Source organism: Ceratotherium simum, chromosome 33, assembly GCF_057802395.1.
Source record: "Ceratotherium simum simum isolate JZ-2026a chromosome 33, ASM5780239v1, whole genome shotgun sequence".
NCBI lineage: Eukaryota > Metazoa > Chordata > Mammalia > Perissodactyla > Rhinocerotidae > Ceratotherium > Ceratotherium simum.
In genome coordinates this window covers 2,466,929-2,483,535 of record NC_141932.1, presented here as the reverse complement: position 1 = coordinate 2,483,535, position 16,607 = coordinate 2,466,929, and the positions used below count along the sequence as shown (strand labels likewise).

Sequence of the window (16,607 nt, the reverse complement as noted above, 5' to 3'; positions counted from 1 at the left end):
TTATGAATTCTCATACAGAAAGTAAGATTTTTTTCTTCTGGCTACGGACTGTCCTCAATAGTTATGTTCAGAATGTCTTTCCCTGGTGTGTTTTCTGATGTTGACGGAGGTGGACTCACTGGTGACACGCCTTCTCCCATTTCTCTCTGGTACAAACCCTTCGATGATGAGTGAGGGCTGAGCAGTGGCTGAAGGCTTCCTAACGTTCACTGCGTTCACAGGACTTTTCTCCAATGTGATGACTCAGGTGTCTGAAGAGCTGACAAAAAACCCTTTCCAACATTCTTTGCACAGAACGTATTTTTTCCTCCAGTGTGGATCCCCTTCTGAAAGACAAGAGGATCAGTGGGTGAAGGCCTTTCCACATTCAGGGCACTCACTGGGTCTCTCAAGTGTGAACCCGCTGGTGCTGCAGGAAGTGTGACCTGGGTTTGAAGGCCTTCCCACACTCAAGGCATTTGTATGGTGTCTCCCCAGTGCAGATGACGGAGTGCTGAAGGAGGTACGTGCTCCGGTGGAAGGCTTTCCCACACTGGGTGCACTCATAGGGCTTCTCCCCAGTGTGAATCCGCTGATGCTGCACGAGTTCTGAACTGCATCTGAAGGCCTTTCTACACTCACTGCACTCATAGGGCTTCTCTCCACTGTGGATGATGGACTGTTGAATTATGTGTGCTCTGTTGCTAAATGATTTCTCACATGTTTTGCACTCAAAGGGTTTTTCTCCAGGGTGGGCTGAATAAAAGTAGAGTGGTAGGTGAAGGCCTTTCCACACCAACTGTGAAACGCAGAATGAAGGATTTGACATTTTCCCTGGGTTAGGAGAGAGAAAAATTATTTGAGATAAGCTTTTCTAACTCCTATGCATACTCAGGTAAAACTAACCAGATTTTTCTGTCTGAGTTGTTTTTCCCAGAAAGTCAAGGTCCAGACAGTGAAGAAGAAAGGAGATTCAGCCTCAGAAGGTCAAATGCAGGCCAAGGATGAAACCTACCAGAAAAATCCAGATGGTCAACAAAAAAAAGAGATTCAATCTTACAAGCCAAACCAACCAGCAAAGCCACATGCTCTTTCTCCCCTCCCTAAAACCCCAGCGCCTGCTCCTCCTCCCCTCCCTAAAACCCCAGATAATAACCACTACCCTTTCCCCTTTGTGGAGGTAGATTTGAGTTTTAGCTCCCATCTCCCTGTCTGGCTGCCTTTCCATAATAAACCTCTTTCCTTGCTATAACCATGATGTTTTGGTAACTGGCTTTGCTGTGTGTAGGGTAAAGCAACCTGTGTTTGTGTTCGGTTTCAACTGCACTCCTAGGGCTTCTCCCCAGTGTGAACTGGATGGTATTCTAAGAGGTAGGACCTGCATTGGAAGACTTTCCCACACTCCATGCACTTGTACGGTTTCTCCCTGGTGTGAATGAGATAATGCCGAATGTGGGTTGAGCTCAGGCTAAAGGCTTTCCCACATGCATTGCATTCATAGGGCTTCATGCCAGTGTGAACCCACTGATGTTGAACAACATATCATTTCCTGTTAAAACCTTTCCACATTGCTTGCATTTATACAGGTTACTCTCGGCACGAATCATGGGGGCTTTTTTGTTTCCTGTGGGTCACATTCATGGAGGATATCTCCCCAAGAGACTCTCCTATAACATGCTGAAGCACAGTCTGTCATCTTTCCCCAAACCATCATCTTTGAGGCTCATTTCCCCATGATGGGTCTCCTTATAGGGGTCTGTCTCTGGCCTCAATTGACCAATTTTGCATTTACAGTAGCCTTCCTTATCCCTGGATTACCCTAAGCTGGAGTCCCTTGAAGATCCCTGAGTCAGGCTTCCCTGGAGCAAGCTCCCTAAGACCAAACTGGCTGAGAAGTGCATGGCTCTGTGGTCTGCAGTTTTACTCTGCCACATGAAGAGAATTCAATGCACAAAGGGGGACTTTTAGTGATGTAAATATAGGAGAAACAAAAGCAACACTTCGGGGCAAATGAGGATGAAAATAGCACCTCCGACATTGTTGTGTTTTTACATCTCTATAACTTAGGTTTCCAATTACTTTTTATGGTCCATGTAACATTGATACTATTAAAGGGAAAATCTGTAAGGTAGGCCGAACCAGAGGACATGGATGTGGGTCACTGACCCCGGCTCACAATGCAGAGCAGGGGAGAGAGGGTAGTTTTGATAACACTGTCTGGGGGGCATTTGCTCCAAGAACTGATGTCTTGGTGCTATGAGTGTATAAGGAAGCAACACCTAACAAAATTGGGAAGAAAAAGAGGTAATGTTCCCAGATGGGTGTCCCATGATCTAGGTCCTAATGGAGAAGTCAGAGTCACTAGAAAGAGGAAGAGGGAGCAGGACTTGGTTGAAATGGAAGGAGTAAGCACGGGCGAATTCACCCTTGGAGAGTGCTTAAGAGCTAAAGGAAGAAGTGGCATCTGATGCCTGGTGAGGCCCACATTGAAGTGCTGTTTTTAGTAAGGTGAAGGGGATGAAGATCACAGAGGAGGAGGGACAGAGGGACACAGGGCCAAATAGTACAACACAAGGTTCAACCATCAGTATGGTGGTTCAGACTGAGAGTCTGGAGCCAGAATGCCTCGGTTCCAGCCCTGCCTCTGTCAGGTGAGCTGATCTTGGGTGGATTACCTTCTTCTTCAAGTCATCATTTCCTCATCTGAGAGACTAGGAGATGCTAAGTTTCTCAGGCTGTCATGAGGATTAAAAGAGAAAATGCCTGTGAAACATTTGGCAGGGTTCTTGATGCAGCATGTTTTCTAAATTCTGGGTCAAAGACTGAGATCCCTGGAATGGAAGGAATTCTGCCTCCAGACTATGTTCAGACTCAAGGCTGTAACATCAACTCCTCTAGCTTACTGGCTGGCCTTGCAGACTTCAAAATCACTTTGCTCTCACAATCGCATGAGCCAATTCCTTAAAATAATCCCTATGTATATATGCATCCTATTGGTTCTCCTTCTCTGGAGACCCCTGACTAATACGTTATTATTCTCATTGTTGGCACTGGGCAATTTGGACGACAGCAATGACATCAGCAGGAAGAAGCCATCCTGTTCTACAAGGCAAGCACAGAGACCTCAGTAGAAACCAATGCTGCTGCCACCTTGATTTTGGAACTCCAGCCTCCAGAATTGTGAGAAAGTAAATTCTGTTGTTCAAGGCACACCCCACTCTCCTAAAAGAAGAACAATAAAACCAACCCACAGCGATAGAGTGTAAATAGCGGTTACCTCTGTCGGGGGAGCTGTTGACAAGGAAGGGGCACCAGGAGCCTGCCAAGGTCCTGGAAATATTCTAAGTCTTGACTGCAGTGGAGGATATTTCAGCTTATACATATGTAAAACTTTAAGCTGAATCCTTAGGATTTGTGCACATCATTGTACACTTCTGATATTAAAAAAAGTGAGATTTTTAAGCAATAAGTATGAAATTCAAGTGTATACATCTTTTCCCAAAAGGAGACAACTCCTTTAAGGAACTCAGCTTCATCAGTAGAGTCAACACTAGTTCTGGGCTATGACTGATCTAAAAGCATTTGTGTTTGTTTTCCTTTTCCCAAGCGTAAACACCTGGAGCCCCTTATTAGGTTGAGTAGAGAAAGGATGAAGATACAGACGAGGCAGAAAATAAGTGAAGAAGCAAGTTCCCTGAGAGGGCAGAAGGTATGAAGTAGGCTCTGGTGGTGGCACTGGCCATGATCAGAGGGAAAGTTCTTCCACAGAGGACAAGAAAGGAAGCCAGAGCTGTGGGACATACGTGGATGAGTCTTGAAGGGTTCAGGAACAAGAAGCAGAAGTTTAGGGTATTTACTAATTCCTTCAGGGTTACCAACATTCGGTAATGTCAGACTTCCTGAGTCCCACCAGTCTGATGTTGCATTTTAATTTGCATTTTTCTGATTGCCAATAAGGTTTTCCTTTTTTTAAAAAAATGTTGTTTGCCTTTTGTAATTATAAAGTGGTATAAAAGAGTTTTGCAGTCTCTCACTTTAAATCTTTCTCTTGCTAATTTGTAGGACTTATTCAATTTATTTATGATGATGAAAATAATAAGTTTTCACATATTGAGGTAGATGGGGTAGCCATTCTTGTTTAAATCTGATTTGGCCTAAAACTTGTTTTTCCCAGAGCAGACTGACTTATGACTCACTGAACATGCATTGTACACCCGCTTCAAACATTTTTCCAAAGCTAGGAGTGCAGTCTTGAAATATAAGGATGAATGTGTGCCTTTCGCTGACACCAATACCAGTACTTCTTTGATGATAAGCTTTTCCTCCTGCAGAACCCAGTCAGATTGACCAGCTATGTATGTGCTAAACTGCAGCAAAACATCTCCTTGTGACTCTGGGGGGAAAAAATTGTATTCCTGTCTTGTTTGATGTATTTTCTTTGTTTTGAAATGGTATGTAACCATGCTGTAAACCACACTTGTCTGGAATGCTCTCTTTCCTGGGGAAGATAACACTTCTGGGCTAGTCCTCAGGATGGCTCACTAAATATCAACAAATATCACTCTGTCTTATCTGAGTATTGATTATTTGCATTGACAACTATTTATATATTAACTCTTTAATAATTATATATGGGTCCAAATCTTTTTATGTTTGTTCCTGACATTACGTTTTTTATGATTTTTTTGATAATAGAATCTGGGTATTTTCATATAGTTTGTGTACATGTTGTGACAATTTTCATATTTAGTTTGAGAACTCCTGCTCTCATACTCACAAATACATTTTTTTCCACGATCTTTTAAGAGGTACATATTTTATATTCCTATTTAATCCTTTTTTATCTGAAATTAATTTTTGTGTCTGATTAAAAGCAGGGATGAAAATTAGAGTTTTTGTCAGTTGGATATTCTGTTTCCCCAGAACCATTTTTTTTTTAAAGCAGCCATTTCCCAATATTCTGCAGCACCACCACACTCAGCTTTGAAGGAAGAATGTAAATATGAGAGTGCCTCTGTATAAACTTTATAGTTTATTCTGCTAGTTTTCAACTTAAATTCCATGCCAGGATGCCAATCAGACACTGCTTTCTTATTGTAAATTTAGATTTGCCTTAGTCTCCTTTAGAAAACTTACTCCAACCTTGTATATTAGAATAATTTTTGTATCTTTTATACTCATTGCCTTCTGACATTTATAAATAGCTTAGCCAATTCCAAAACAACGTTGGGATTTTTACACTTATAACTATTATTACCAGCACCTCACCTCACCCCCACAAAAATCTAGTGTTTCAGCACAATGTCTTAGTGGTATTGCAAGGCATGCCAAGTTAACAGCGTCAACAAGAGATTTATGTTATCTACATTTGTATGTTTATATTTTAGCCAATAATGAAGTATACCAAGGCATTTTGTTGCATATAATTTACATTTGTATTCTAAAATCTTACTGACTTGATTTTTCCCCTTGAAAATTCCTCCAACATTTTCACCTCGGTAGTCTTTATGTAGAAAATAAAAAAGAGAAAAACGAAAATTAAGGACTGGAGCGAGTCTCAGTCTTTAAACAGTTTGAATGCATTCTTTGTAACCATGGATCATTTTTATATTAATATGAGTTAAATTCGATTTTTAAAAAAGTTATGTAGACTTTCTGACTCTACTTTGATGTGTTTTTAGTTTGTCCTTTCCCAGGGGGTCATTTGTCTCATTTATGCCCCGGAGGTTGGCAGAACCTCTGGTCTGCAGGGCACGCTGTTAGGTGGCAAGAACTACATTACCCAGGAGACTGTGAGCCGAGCGGCCTGGCTGCTCTGCACCAACGAAAGCCCACACTTGGGGCGTTTCCGTGAGTCTGATGTGGGACGGGGCGGGACTTCCGGCGTCTGCCTCAAGGCGCTCCTTTGGCGGCTTTTGCTGCCGTCCACCGAAGCGGAGGCTCCAGATTGCAAGATCGGGCTGAGGTAACTGGAGCCGGAAAAAGTGAGAGGAGGCGTCGTCCTCACTGCACGGGAGCTGAGGTTCCGTGTGAGCGCGGCCCGGGTGACCTCTTTCTGTGGACCACTGGCCCGGGTCTCCGCCATTATCACACGCGTCTCCCGGCAGCGTTGCGCCCAGAGGGTCCTATGGCGACGAAGGCGCTGAAGGACCCGGCCCAGGTGACCATTGCGTTCCCCAGATCCTGACCCAAATCCTAAAGCCCCCGATGAGAGTCTCCTGCTCAGGTCACTGCAGTTCAGGCCCCCGTCTCTAGAACAGTAGGGGTTCAGGGGTGGGGTCCCCGTTTCTGAAAGGCAGTGTGATCAAGTGTGGAAAAGTGCGAAAGGCCGTGGGAGCAGCACCTGCAAAGTCTTGGAGATGCACCTGTGCCGGGAGCATCCGGGAAACCTGGGGTCCAACTCCTGTGTGCAGGAAGCAGAGAGTGTGAGGAGGAGTCTTACTGCTATGGCAGTCTGAGCAGCTGGGCCGTCAGTCTGAGGGTTCTGGGAGCCGTGTGGTGTTGTGAATAAAAGAGAAACACGATCTCTAAGATAGAGTTTTCACAGTATTTCAAAGGCTGCTCGGGGATACAGAGTGGGGGAGGATGAAGAGGGGGGAGACGGGGAGACCTGTGAGGAGTGTGGGGGAAAAGGGAGAATCCCCCTCCGCCCTTTCCCTTAAGGTCTTATGGCTGGTCAAATAATTAAAAGACAGGTTAGCAGGAGAAAATAATACCAAGTTTAATAACATGTATACATGGGAGAAACCAGGGAAGCTGAGTTTCTCAACAAAATGGCAGAGATTCTCATCTAAATACTATGGTTCAGCTAAAGACAAAGGAGGATGTTGGAGGTGGGGGGAGTCAGTTATGGGAGATTACCAGAAAAGCACAGTAAACAAGAGTAAGGTTATTATGCAGATTTAATGCCTCACCTTCCACATTGATAAGTTTCTAGAGATGAGGTCATCCCCCCTCTTCCCAGCACAGAGAGGGAGATAGCTTTACAAATGGAGATTTCCCTTACAAATGTAAATGTTTGTCTGGCAACTCTTTGCAGGGCCACCTAGAGAATGTGACCTGGGAGAGACAGAATTTTTGATAAGATGGGCTTGTTGGTGCCTTTCCTATGGTAACATCTATTTTACATTATATTACAGCCATCATATGGTAGTAACTCCTTCCTGAAACAGATATTTTGTGTTAAATTCTTTAGGCATTTTGGTGGAGGTCAAATGTCTGTCAGAGAAAATAATCAAGGTAAAGAGACATATTTCAGGGTGGCAGAGTTTGATCTCCCACAGGAGCCTACTGGAATAGACTCCAGAGAATGATGCTGGTTCCTGGACCAGAGCCGTGGCGGTAGAAGGACTATAAGTCAGAAGATTCCTGATAAATATAAGGAAAACCGGCAGGATATTTTGTGGCAGTGAGTGTGGCCTGTGAGCAAAAGGGCAGAGCGAAGGACAATCAAGATTTCCCTTTGGCTGAATATCTGGAGGAGTTGAGATGGGGAAACTGGTAAGGAGAGCAGGTTTCAAGGAGAGATTAGGAGCTGGAGTTTGGACGTGCTGTTTCTGAGATCCCAGAGTAGAGGTGATCTATAGGCAGCTGGCATGGCCAGTCTTGAGTTGGGTAGATGGGAGCTGTCTCAGTGATGTCCACATGGTGGCAGCCTAAGTCCTGGATGAGGGCCAAGCCTGGATCTCAAGTTTAGGAGGGAAAATCTTAACACTTTTCTTTGAGGTAGGCCCTGAGATGAAGGAGAAGTGGACTGGGGCTGGAGGACAGGGCAGAGTGGCTGCGATTTTCTGAGGCTGCTGCAGAAAGGAGGGTCCTGTGGTTCCAGGACTTTCTGGGGGGTCAGAGAGGAGGGAGTAAAGAATGAGCCCTGCCTGGGATGGGGATGGAGATGGAGGTGTGAGGTGGTGCAGATTCTCTGCTCTGAGGACTAGGCAGACTGTCCACTCCCTGTGGAGCCAGAGAAAGGTCAGCCAGGCTGGTGGAGCAGCCCAGGCCCAGTCAAGGTCATAGATGCCTCAGCTCTCCCAGGAAAGTACAAGTTTAAAACTTACAGCTTTAACAGGTTAAATACATGCAAGCAAGTACAGTTATGAATCCCTTAAGATTGGACTACACTCTGAGAAGTGGGAGGTTGGTGAATTTGTTCTGTACACAACATAGAATGTACATACACAAACCTAGATTCTATAGCCTACTACACAGCTAGGATCTATGGTACTAATCTTTGGGACCACCACACTATGTGATCCTTCATCGATCAAAATTTTGTTATGTGGGGCATCAATCCAGTAAACTGGGATCTTTACATAGACCTCCTAAAACCCTTGGAATTTCTTGGGTATTAATAGTGGTTGTTTGTTATTCATAACTAGCTCATTCTATCACACAGGAGTTTATTATAGTGAGATGACTTAGGGTGGCTCCCCTAGGTAGCCTCAGGATGGGTCTGGTCACCAGAAAGACAAAGTGCTTAGAAGTTTGAACTTTCAGCCCCACCTTGAGCCTCCCAAAGATGGGAGGGGAGCTGGAGCTTAGGGATATAAACTTGAGCAGTGAGATTCAGGGAGCTTTCAGGTTAGTGAACACATTGAAATGGTGGAAGTGCTGGGAGGGTGGATCATACTGAAAGGGCATGGAAACTCTGCTGCCCTCACCCCACACCTTGCCCTAGACAGCTCCCCATTTGGCTATTCTCAAGTTGTATCTTTTATAAGAAACCAGTACATGTAAGTGAAGTGTTTTCCTGAGATCTGTGAGTTATTCTACCAAATTACTGAAAGTGAGGAGGCGTCAATAGGAAACCTTGAATTTTTAGTCAAGGTGGACAGAAATACTGGTAACCTGGGGGATTGGGGACTTGCAACTGGCTTCTGCAGGGAAGACAGTTTTGTGGGACTGAGCCTTTAAACCTGTGGATTCTGGTGAGAATAGGATTGAATTGTAGGACACCCACTTATTGTTAGAGAGTTATCCAATTATCTGTAATTGGAGTTGGGAAAGACACCACAAACTTGGTGTCAGAAAGACAGTCACAGAAACCTCAGAGTATTGATTAAATTTGACATTCACGTAAATACTTCAAAGACATGTAAGAAACACCTAATTTTCAAAACCACCTACAGAAATGTTAATCCGCTGGTCACATGCCAAAGGGATATGTGAAGTCCACATCGATGCTCTGAGGTTTTACAGATGAAGACACTGAGGTTGAGGGAGGTTGAGTCTTTGTCCAAGGCCATTCAGCCGTTAGGAACTAGCTCTGAGGACTGAGGATCTGAGGTTAGGTGTCAGCCTGAGACCACCCTTCTCCAGGGCAAGGAAGGAAGGGAACAGCTCAGCCTTTACCACCATGCATGATCACCTTTATCTCACATCCTCCCTCTTCCACAGGTTCCCATGGTAGCAGCAGCATTTATGGAGCCTTTACAGGTAAGTACAAGAGGTCCCAGTACCTCACTGGCCCTGGTCCCTACCCCTGTGGTCCTTGCACACAGATATAGGAAATAGTGTTTTCTTGGGACTCTCTGCCCTTAGTTCTGGACCCTTGGGTCAAATCATGCACAGGGTCCTTAATCAAGGTCAGAAGTTGTACAGAAGCATTCCCATTTTTCCAATTAATAAGGTTAAATGATGAAAGTTTTCCTGGGCAAAGGAACCAGTGTGTCCACATGCGTGGAGATGAGAATGAATTGGGAGTGTTCAGGGAACTGCAGGACTCCATTCCATCTGCTGGCTACATAGATTTAGGGGTAAGAGCTACTCCTGGAATGGCAGCATGAGTAGCTGTGTACCTCTGCTGAAGTGCGGGGTCCACAGACTGTTTGGAGCAGAGAATGGAATTGATCTGACTCAGGTCTAAACAGGCTACTCTGTCTGCAGAGTGGAGGACAGATTGTGGGGGTGAGCATAGAGGCAGGGAGACCCTGGGGAGGCTACAGTCCTGGTGAGTGTTGATGGTGGCTGTATCACAGCCATGGCTCTGTAGTTGGAGAAGAGGTTGGTTTGTCAATTTGTTTTGTAAGTAGGGATGATTTTTTGCTGTACAGGGTGAGAGGGAATCTAGCATGACCCCAAGATGTTGGTTTTAGGTGAAAGTGTAGACGTGTCATTGCTGAGATGGAAAGTGGATACTAGGAGTAATTAACAGAAATACTCTCAGGAGTTAGGTTTTTTCCTTGTTGAGTCTGAGATACTGTAGGGACCTCTGAGTGGAACACATCTGGAGTTCAGGGAAAAGCATCAATTTAAAGATACCAATCAGAGGGTGGCTGTCATGTGGACTGTGTCATATTGAAGGGAGGCACTCCCTAGGTTATGGTGGAAATGACATAACGGGAAGGATCAGAGAGTAGTCTCCAAGGACTGGCTCACTTGCTTGGGCAACTGGCTAGGAGTGGCTGTCATCACTAAGATGGATGAGGAAGTACAGTGGCCATGAGTGTGTGTGTGTGTGGTGTGGGAACATGTTTTAGGTGGAGGTCTGGGTGGCGGCACAGGATTCCTAGTGGGTGGGTAAGAGATTTCTTGAGAGACATAAGCAATAATGGAGGTCACATGACACTGAGCTGAGGCCCAGTGGGTTTTTCCTCTTCCACAGGTTCAGAGTTGTGTGATAACTCCTGGTGGAGCCTGAAGAGTGTCAGACTGGGTAACAGATTAGCTTCAGGAAGGATGAAGTCAGCTGGGAGATTCTTGGGCTGTGGTGGGAGAGGTGGGGCTGGGCTTTGAGTGAGAGGGGGTGTAGAGAGGAAGGATGTGACTGGTGTAGGGACAACACACGCAACACTAAAGAAGATGAGAGCTTAGGCTGTCTGACTTCCACACAAGGTCTGGGTGGCTGACGTTGGAACAAGGCCAGGACCAGGTGGGAGGTCTTCACAGAAGTGCTGGACCTCCACTGGCAGTGGGGTCCATCAGAGGCCTGGGGCAGCCCTGGATCCTGGTTGCATTTCGTAAGCACTGCCTGAGTGCTACATGCCGAGTGGCATGTGGGGAAGCCAGTGAGATGCCTAAGGCATGGACAGAGGTGGCAGTGGTGTTGTAGGTGTAGTGGTCATGGTCTGGCATGTGAGAGATGAGTGATCCCATAGTGCTGAGCAGATGGAGAGGGAGTGTGATGGGGTACTCAGGGTCCTTGTACTCAGGGTTTAAGCCAGGAGACTAGGCCTAAGTGTTGTTGTATGTGGCATGATCTGTGCAATCCCAGGACAATTTACTGTGAGGACAGTGGTTGGGACTCTCTTTGTCAGTTCCAGAACATAGATGAGACTGCCTCTCCCCCTGTCTGTTCTTCCTGATGGTTGGAGGGGGTCAGTGGGACATGAAGAGAGAGCAAGTACCAGTGGCATGAGGACTTGGCATCTTCTCTGAGGTAGGGAGCTGGGGAGGAGGGCCATGACCTGCTTAGGTCCTGGTTAGAAAGGCTCATGAACTCTTCTGCCCCCATCGTGACAGGGCCATGTGACCTTTGAGGATGTGGCTGTGCGCTTCTCCCAAGAGGAGTGGGGTCTCCTTGATGATGCCCAGAGATGCCTGTACCAAGATGTGATGTTGGAGAACTGGTCACTTACAGCCTCCCTGGGTAAGGACTATTGCTCCCACACCATGGCCCTATACTGGGCTCTGCTTTTCTCCTTTTTCCAGGCTGTCTTCAATTTTCTAAGACATGGACCATAGACATTGCTTCCTTCCTTGGTGCCCTGGCATAGGCACTGTGTGTGTTCAGCTCTAGCACCTTGTGTGCTGAAGCCTTTCACTCAAGGGATTCATCTCAGAGTCCTGTCACTTGCTCAACAGATCGCAGTTTGCTTTGCCATTCTTCCTATATGGACTGTTCTGATCCGTGGAAGATCTCTCTCACAGGATCTGGCCACTTCTTTTTTGTCTGCTGCCTGTCATAGGAATTACAGATACTTACTGGTCAGTAGTTTGTGGGCAACACTAGATTGCTTTTGTAAGACTTTCCTTCAGGTTCTTCTAGTAATAGATTTCTCTCCTGTGGTCTGTCATGGGTAGGGTCACTATGGGCCAGTGTTGTCTACTTAAGTGCCATATTTTCTCCTTAGCACTTTGATCTGCTAGGTCTCACTTAGTCAACCAACTTGAGCTGAGGGGTGGAGGCCAGCCATGGGTGCCTGATGGGTTAGACACATCTATGGCCATAGGAAGGGGGGTTAATGGGACCCTGAGTCTGGTGAGTAGCAGGAGAAAGGCATGCTGTCATGGATGAGTTCTAATCATACCAGGCAACTGTCCTTTGCTCACTACTATTTTAGTGCAAGGCTGATGGCTGTACCTCATTTCTGTCTTTCTTCCTCATCCTTCACATCTTGCCCACATATTTGTGCTGTGACCACTGACTTCTGGTTGTCCCCTACCTCTGTGCCCTTCACATCTCTCCTGTTCTTCCCCCTCTGTAGTGTTCTCCAACATTTGTCCACAATGAATTGTGTCAGGATAGATGCACATATACTTAAGTAATTCTTATCTTCAGCTACCTCTTAGCTATTATGTTTTCCAGGGGTGGGACACACATTCTACACAGCACTCACCTGTCCCCAGCAGAGAAGTTCCTCCTGAGAACCAGGGGCAGAGGAGTGAATTGTAAAAGGCCTCTCGTCCTAGCACAGCACTGTACCCTGTTTTCTTGCTGCTTGTGAGAGCTCCTCCTTTCTGTGACCATCAGAAGCCTAGTACAGCAGATTATCCTTTCCTCCACCTGGATCCCTGACCCTAAAAACAAACCCATAGACTCATTCATGGTTGTGTTATACACACATTGTAATAGATTATCCTGTTCCACCAAAGTCTACATCCACTTCTTCAGCATTTTTGTGCTTTCAGGTTGTTGGTATGGAGTGAAACCTGAGGAGGCCTCTTCTGAGCAATGTGCTTCTGTGGAAAGAGTGTCGCAGACCAGGACTCCAAAGGCAGTCCCATCTATCTCAAAGACTCATTCCTGCAATATGTGTGTCTTGGTGGAGAAAGACATTTTGTACCTGGCTGAGCACCAAGGAGTGCAACCTGGGCCAAAACCATACACTACTGGGGCTCGGAGGAAATTGTTCTCATTCAGTTCATACCTACACCAGCAGCAGAAGCAGCACAGTGGAGAGAAATGCATCAGAAGGGAGGAGGAGAACAAGTCCCCCTATGTGGACAGCTGCAAAATCCTTGTGTCAGACAGTAGCTTCACATGTGGAGAGGTTGAAAAGAATTTCTTGGGTAACCTGGCCTTTCTCCAGCATAAGGCCACCCAGAGTGGAAAGCAACCACATAGAAGCAGGGAGAACAGGGAGGCCTCTCACACTCAGCAAGGGCATTACAAATGCAGTGAATGTGGGCAGGACTTCAAGGAAAATGTTAAATTCATGGAGCACCAGAGAGTTCACACTGTAGAAAAACCTTATGAATGCAGTGAATGTGGGAAAGCCTTCACACGCAAACATAGTCTTGTTGAGCACCAGAGAATCCACACTGGAGAAAAGCCTTATGCGTGTAGCAAATGTGGAAGGTTATTTTCACGCTGGTCCACCCTAATTATACATCAGAAAGTTCACACTGGAGAAAGGCCTTATGTGTGCAGTGAATGTAGGAAAGCCTTCACCCGCAAACACCATCTTGTTGTACACCAGAGAGTACACACTGGAGAAAAGCCTTATGAGTGTAATGCATGTGGGACATCATTTACAGTCAGTTCTGACCTCATTAAGCACCAGAAACTTCACACTAGAGAAAGGCCTTGTGAGTGCAGTCAATGTGGAAAGTCCTTCACCTGCAAAAAAATGCTTCTTGAGCACCAGAGAATCCACACGGAAGAAAAGCCTTATGAGTGTAACAAATGTGGGAGGTTGTTTACACGCAGCTGGCAACTCTTTAAACACCAGAAAGTTCACACTGGAGAAAGGCCTCATCAGTGCAGTGAATGTGGGAAAGCCTTCATCCACAAAGATCATCTTCTTGAGCACCAGAGAATCCACACTGGAGAAAAGCCTTATGAGTGTAATGAATGTGGGAAATCCTTTAGACACAGTTCTAGTCTTGTTTATCACTGGAAAGTTCACACTGGAGAAAGACCTTATGAGTGCAGTGGATGTTGGAAATCCTTCATCAAGAAAAGTCAACTTTTCAAGCATCAGAGAATCCACACTGGAGAAAAGGATTATGCACGTAACAAATATGGAAGGTTGTTTTCATGCCACTCCAGCTTCATTAAAAACCAGAAAGTTCATACTGGAGAAAGACCTTATGTGTGCAGTGGATGTGGGAAGGCCTTCACCCGCAAACAAAATCTTATTCGGCACCAGACAATCCACGCTGGAGAAAGGCCTTATGAGTGCAGTGAATGTGGGAAGACCTTCATCCTGAAAGGGAAATTTCTTGAGCACCAGAGAATACACACTGGACAAAAACCCTGTGAATGTGATGAGTGTGGGAAAACCTTGAGCTGCAAGGATAAACTTGTTCAGCACCAAAAACTCCACACTTAGGAAAGGCATTATAAGTGCAGTGAATTTAAAAGGACTTCATCTACAAAAGAAATCTTTTAGAGCACCAGAGAATGCACAATGGAGAAAAGCCTTATTTGTGCAACAAATGTGGGGAAACTTTCAGTGAAAAATTTTACCTCGTCACTCACCAGAAAGTTCATACTAGAGAAAGTCCTTAGCCATTTTCTGGGTGTGCTAGCACCTTGTTTAACATAACAACACACCAGAGGGTAGACTTTTTATGGAATTGAAAAGCCAGCAGTTGAACATTGTACTTCTGAGGATTCTCAGTTCATTATTAGTACCAGATACTTGTGATTCTTTCTTCAACTAAGTTGACTTTCTAAACTGCTGAGCACCTGTGGCACAAGGCATCTCATCACTACCATGTGGCATTTCCCCACAATGTCCATCAGTCACCCCAGTGTGCTCAGGGAATGTAGACCTCTATGCTGTCCAAACCCTGAAGGGAATTGTGGGTAATGTGAATCTCTTGGGAGTCCTTATTCCATCTTAGTGAACTGCTTAAGGCATAGACAACACCCAGCTTTGCTCATAGGAGCAGTCTGAGTTCTAGTGGTGGATTGTAGAATTTTCCCTTCTCTGTGGATATTGTTTCCTGTGATTCTCATGATGGATTTACACCTACTCCATGTGACCCGACAAGGAAACTGCCTACCTCACTGTGGACTGATGTGTGCACTCATAAACACATGATCGTTTAAGCCACTTTTGATTTTGGAATTATGTGCACTTTGTGGAACGTTCAGGACAGAATTATGGTTGGAAGTTTGAAAGGGTGAACAGCTTTAGTGAGGCCCAGTGTCATGTTGAGGGCACATTATGAGTCAGAAAATAGTTTTTTGTGCCATTTTGGGAGGTGTGGGGAGTAAGGAACCCCACCTGGGGTGGAGATGGAGGTGTGAGGTGGTGTAGATTCTCTGCTCTGAGGACTGGGAAGACTGTCCATTCCCTGTGGAGCCAGAGAAAGGTCAGCCAGGCTGGTGGAGCAGCCCAGGCCCAGTTAGGTCACAGATGTCTTAGTGCTCCCGAGAAAGTACAAGTTTAAATGTTCTCATTTTAACATTTTAAATTCATGCAAGCAAGTACAGTCATTCACCCCTTATCCAGGATCACATAGTAAGAGTGAAAATTAAAAGAATGAAAGTACAAAGAGCTTTTAAAGCAGTACCTGGAAATTCCTTAAAATTGTCATTGCTGTTAGTGTGATAATATAAAGCTATGTGGGTGGTTATAAGTAGGAAAGCATTTTGTGGATTATTAGCTTGCAGTCTATGTTTCCTGGAAGGCTCTTTACAAGTCCAAGAGAAAACACAGCATAGAGAACAAAATCTCCATCCCAAGTAAAAGATGGAAGAAAATCTTACTTTGGGAAGCAACAAGATCATATCCTACACAGGCCTCCTGGAAATATGGAGGTTCTTTTATAAGGTGAAGTCACAGACAAGCAGGATGAACTCATATCAGGTCAACTGCTTCTATACAGGCTGATTCCATTTCCTGTTGGATACTTGAGTTCCTAGCATTAGGAATAACACTGAGTGGGAGAGAAATGAATTTGCCAGGCTTGGTAAGGACCTTCAGGACCACAGAGAAGTGGTTTTCATTGAGCTGAGCCAGGGATACGTTGCCAGATGTCTCATTGTCAAGAAGACCCCAAATTACAGTCATTAGTTGTGAAGTGTTGCTATACAAGAGTGTTAGAAAGGATCCTGTAGTCTAAAGCACAGTAGAGTGTCAGACATGCTGAGTTTTGCCCTCCTCCCCCAGACATCCCCCCTCTGACCCCTTCCCTTCTCAAGGACCCAGCACTGGTGTCTAGGCAGTGCGATAGTTCCCAAACCCATGAGCCAATGCACCTTGTTGCCTAGATTTCCCTGCTTTATCCCTTCACAGTTCATGATCCTACTGTCCTTTTTCCAGATACAAAGCTTAACTCACCCACATGGGTGATATACTTGGCTGTTGGTGGCCAAAGACAGGTATTGATAGAAGAGATGTCAACTCTTAAGTCTGTTCACCTCCAACCCCCTCCCACAATTGACTCCATTCCTTTCATGTAACCTCTCATTTCTCTGATCTTTCTCTTGACACTTTCACCTGTGGACTGAGCAC

General features: G+C 45.3%; 1 protein-coding gene and 1 pseudogene across 2 annotated transcripts; one reads left to right on the top strand and one right to left on the bottom strand.

Moving 5' to 3' along the window:
- Positions 1 to 315: 315 nt before the first annotated feature.
- On the bottom strand, positions 316 to 6,064 carry LOC101406840 (uncharacterized; annotated as a pseudogene).
- On the top strand, positions 5,885 to 14,528 carry LOC101407106 (uncharacterized). 2 transcript variants are annotated; one of them, XM_087420995.1, is made up of 4 exons: positions 5,885 to 6,139; positions 9,373 to 9,411; positions 11,437 to 11,563; positions 12,826 to 14,528. In XM_087420995.1, exons 1-4 carry the CDS (start codon positions 6,107 to 6,109, stop codon positions 14,469 to 14,471), a joined length of 1,845 nt encoding a protein of 614 aa, XP_087277121.1. In that variant the 5' UTR covers positions 5,885 to 6,106; the 3' UTR covers positions 14,472 to 14,528. The 2 variants fall into 2 exon arrangements, with proteins under 2 accessions (XP_087277121.1, XP_087277122.1); XM_087420996.1 differs by lacking the exon at positions 5,885 to 6,139 and adding an exon at positions 6,667 to 7,090.
- Positions 14,529 to 16,607: the final 2,079 nt, after the last annotated feature.

Bases quoted from the DNA above. Each gene is read 5' to 3' on its own strand.
- LOC101407106 (XM_087420995.1), top strand. From the start codon at position 6,107: ATGGCGACGAAGGCGCTGAAGGACCCGGCCCAG. The intron at 6,140-9,372 runs GTGACCATTGCG...CCTCTTCCACAG, and splicing joins CGCTGAAGGACCCGGCCCAG to GTTCCCATGGTAGCAGCAGC. The intron at 11,564-12,825 runs GTAAGGACTATT...TTGTGCTTTCAG, and splicing joins GTCACTTACAGCCTCCCTGG to GTTGTTGGTATGGAGTGAAA.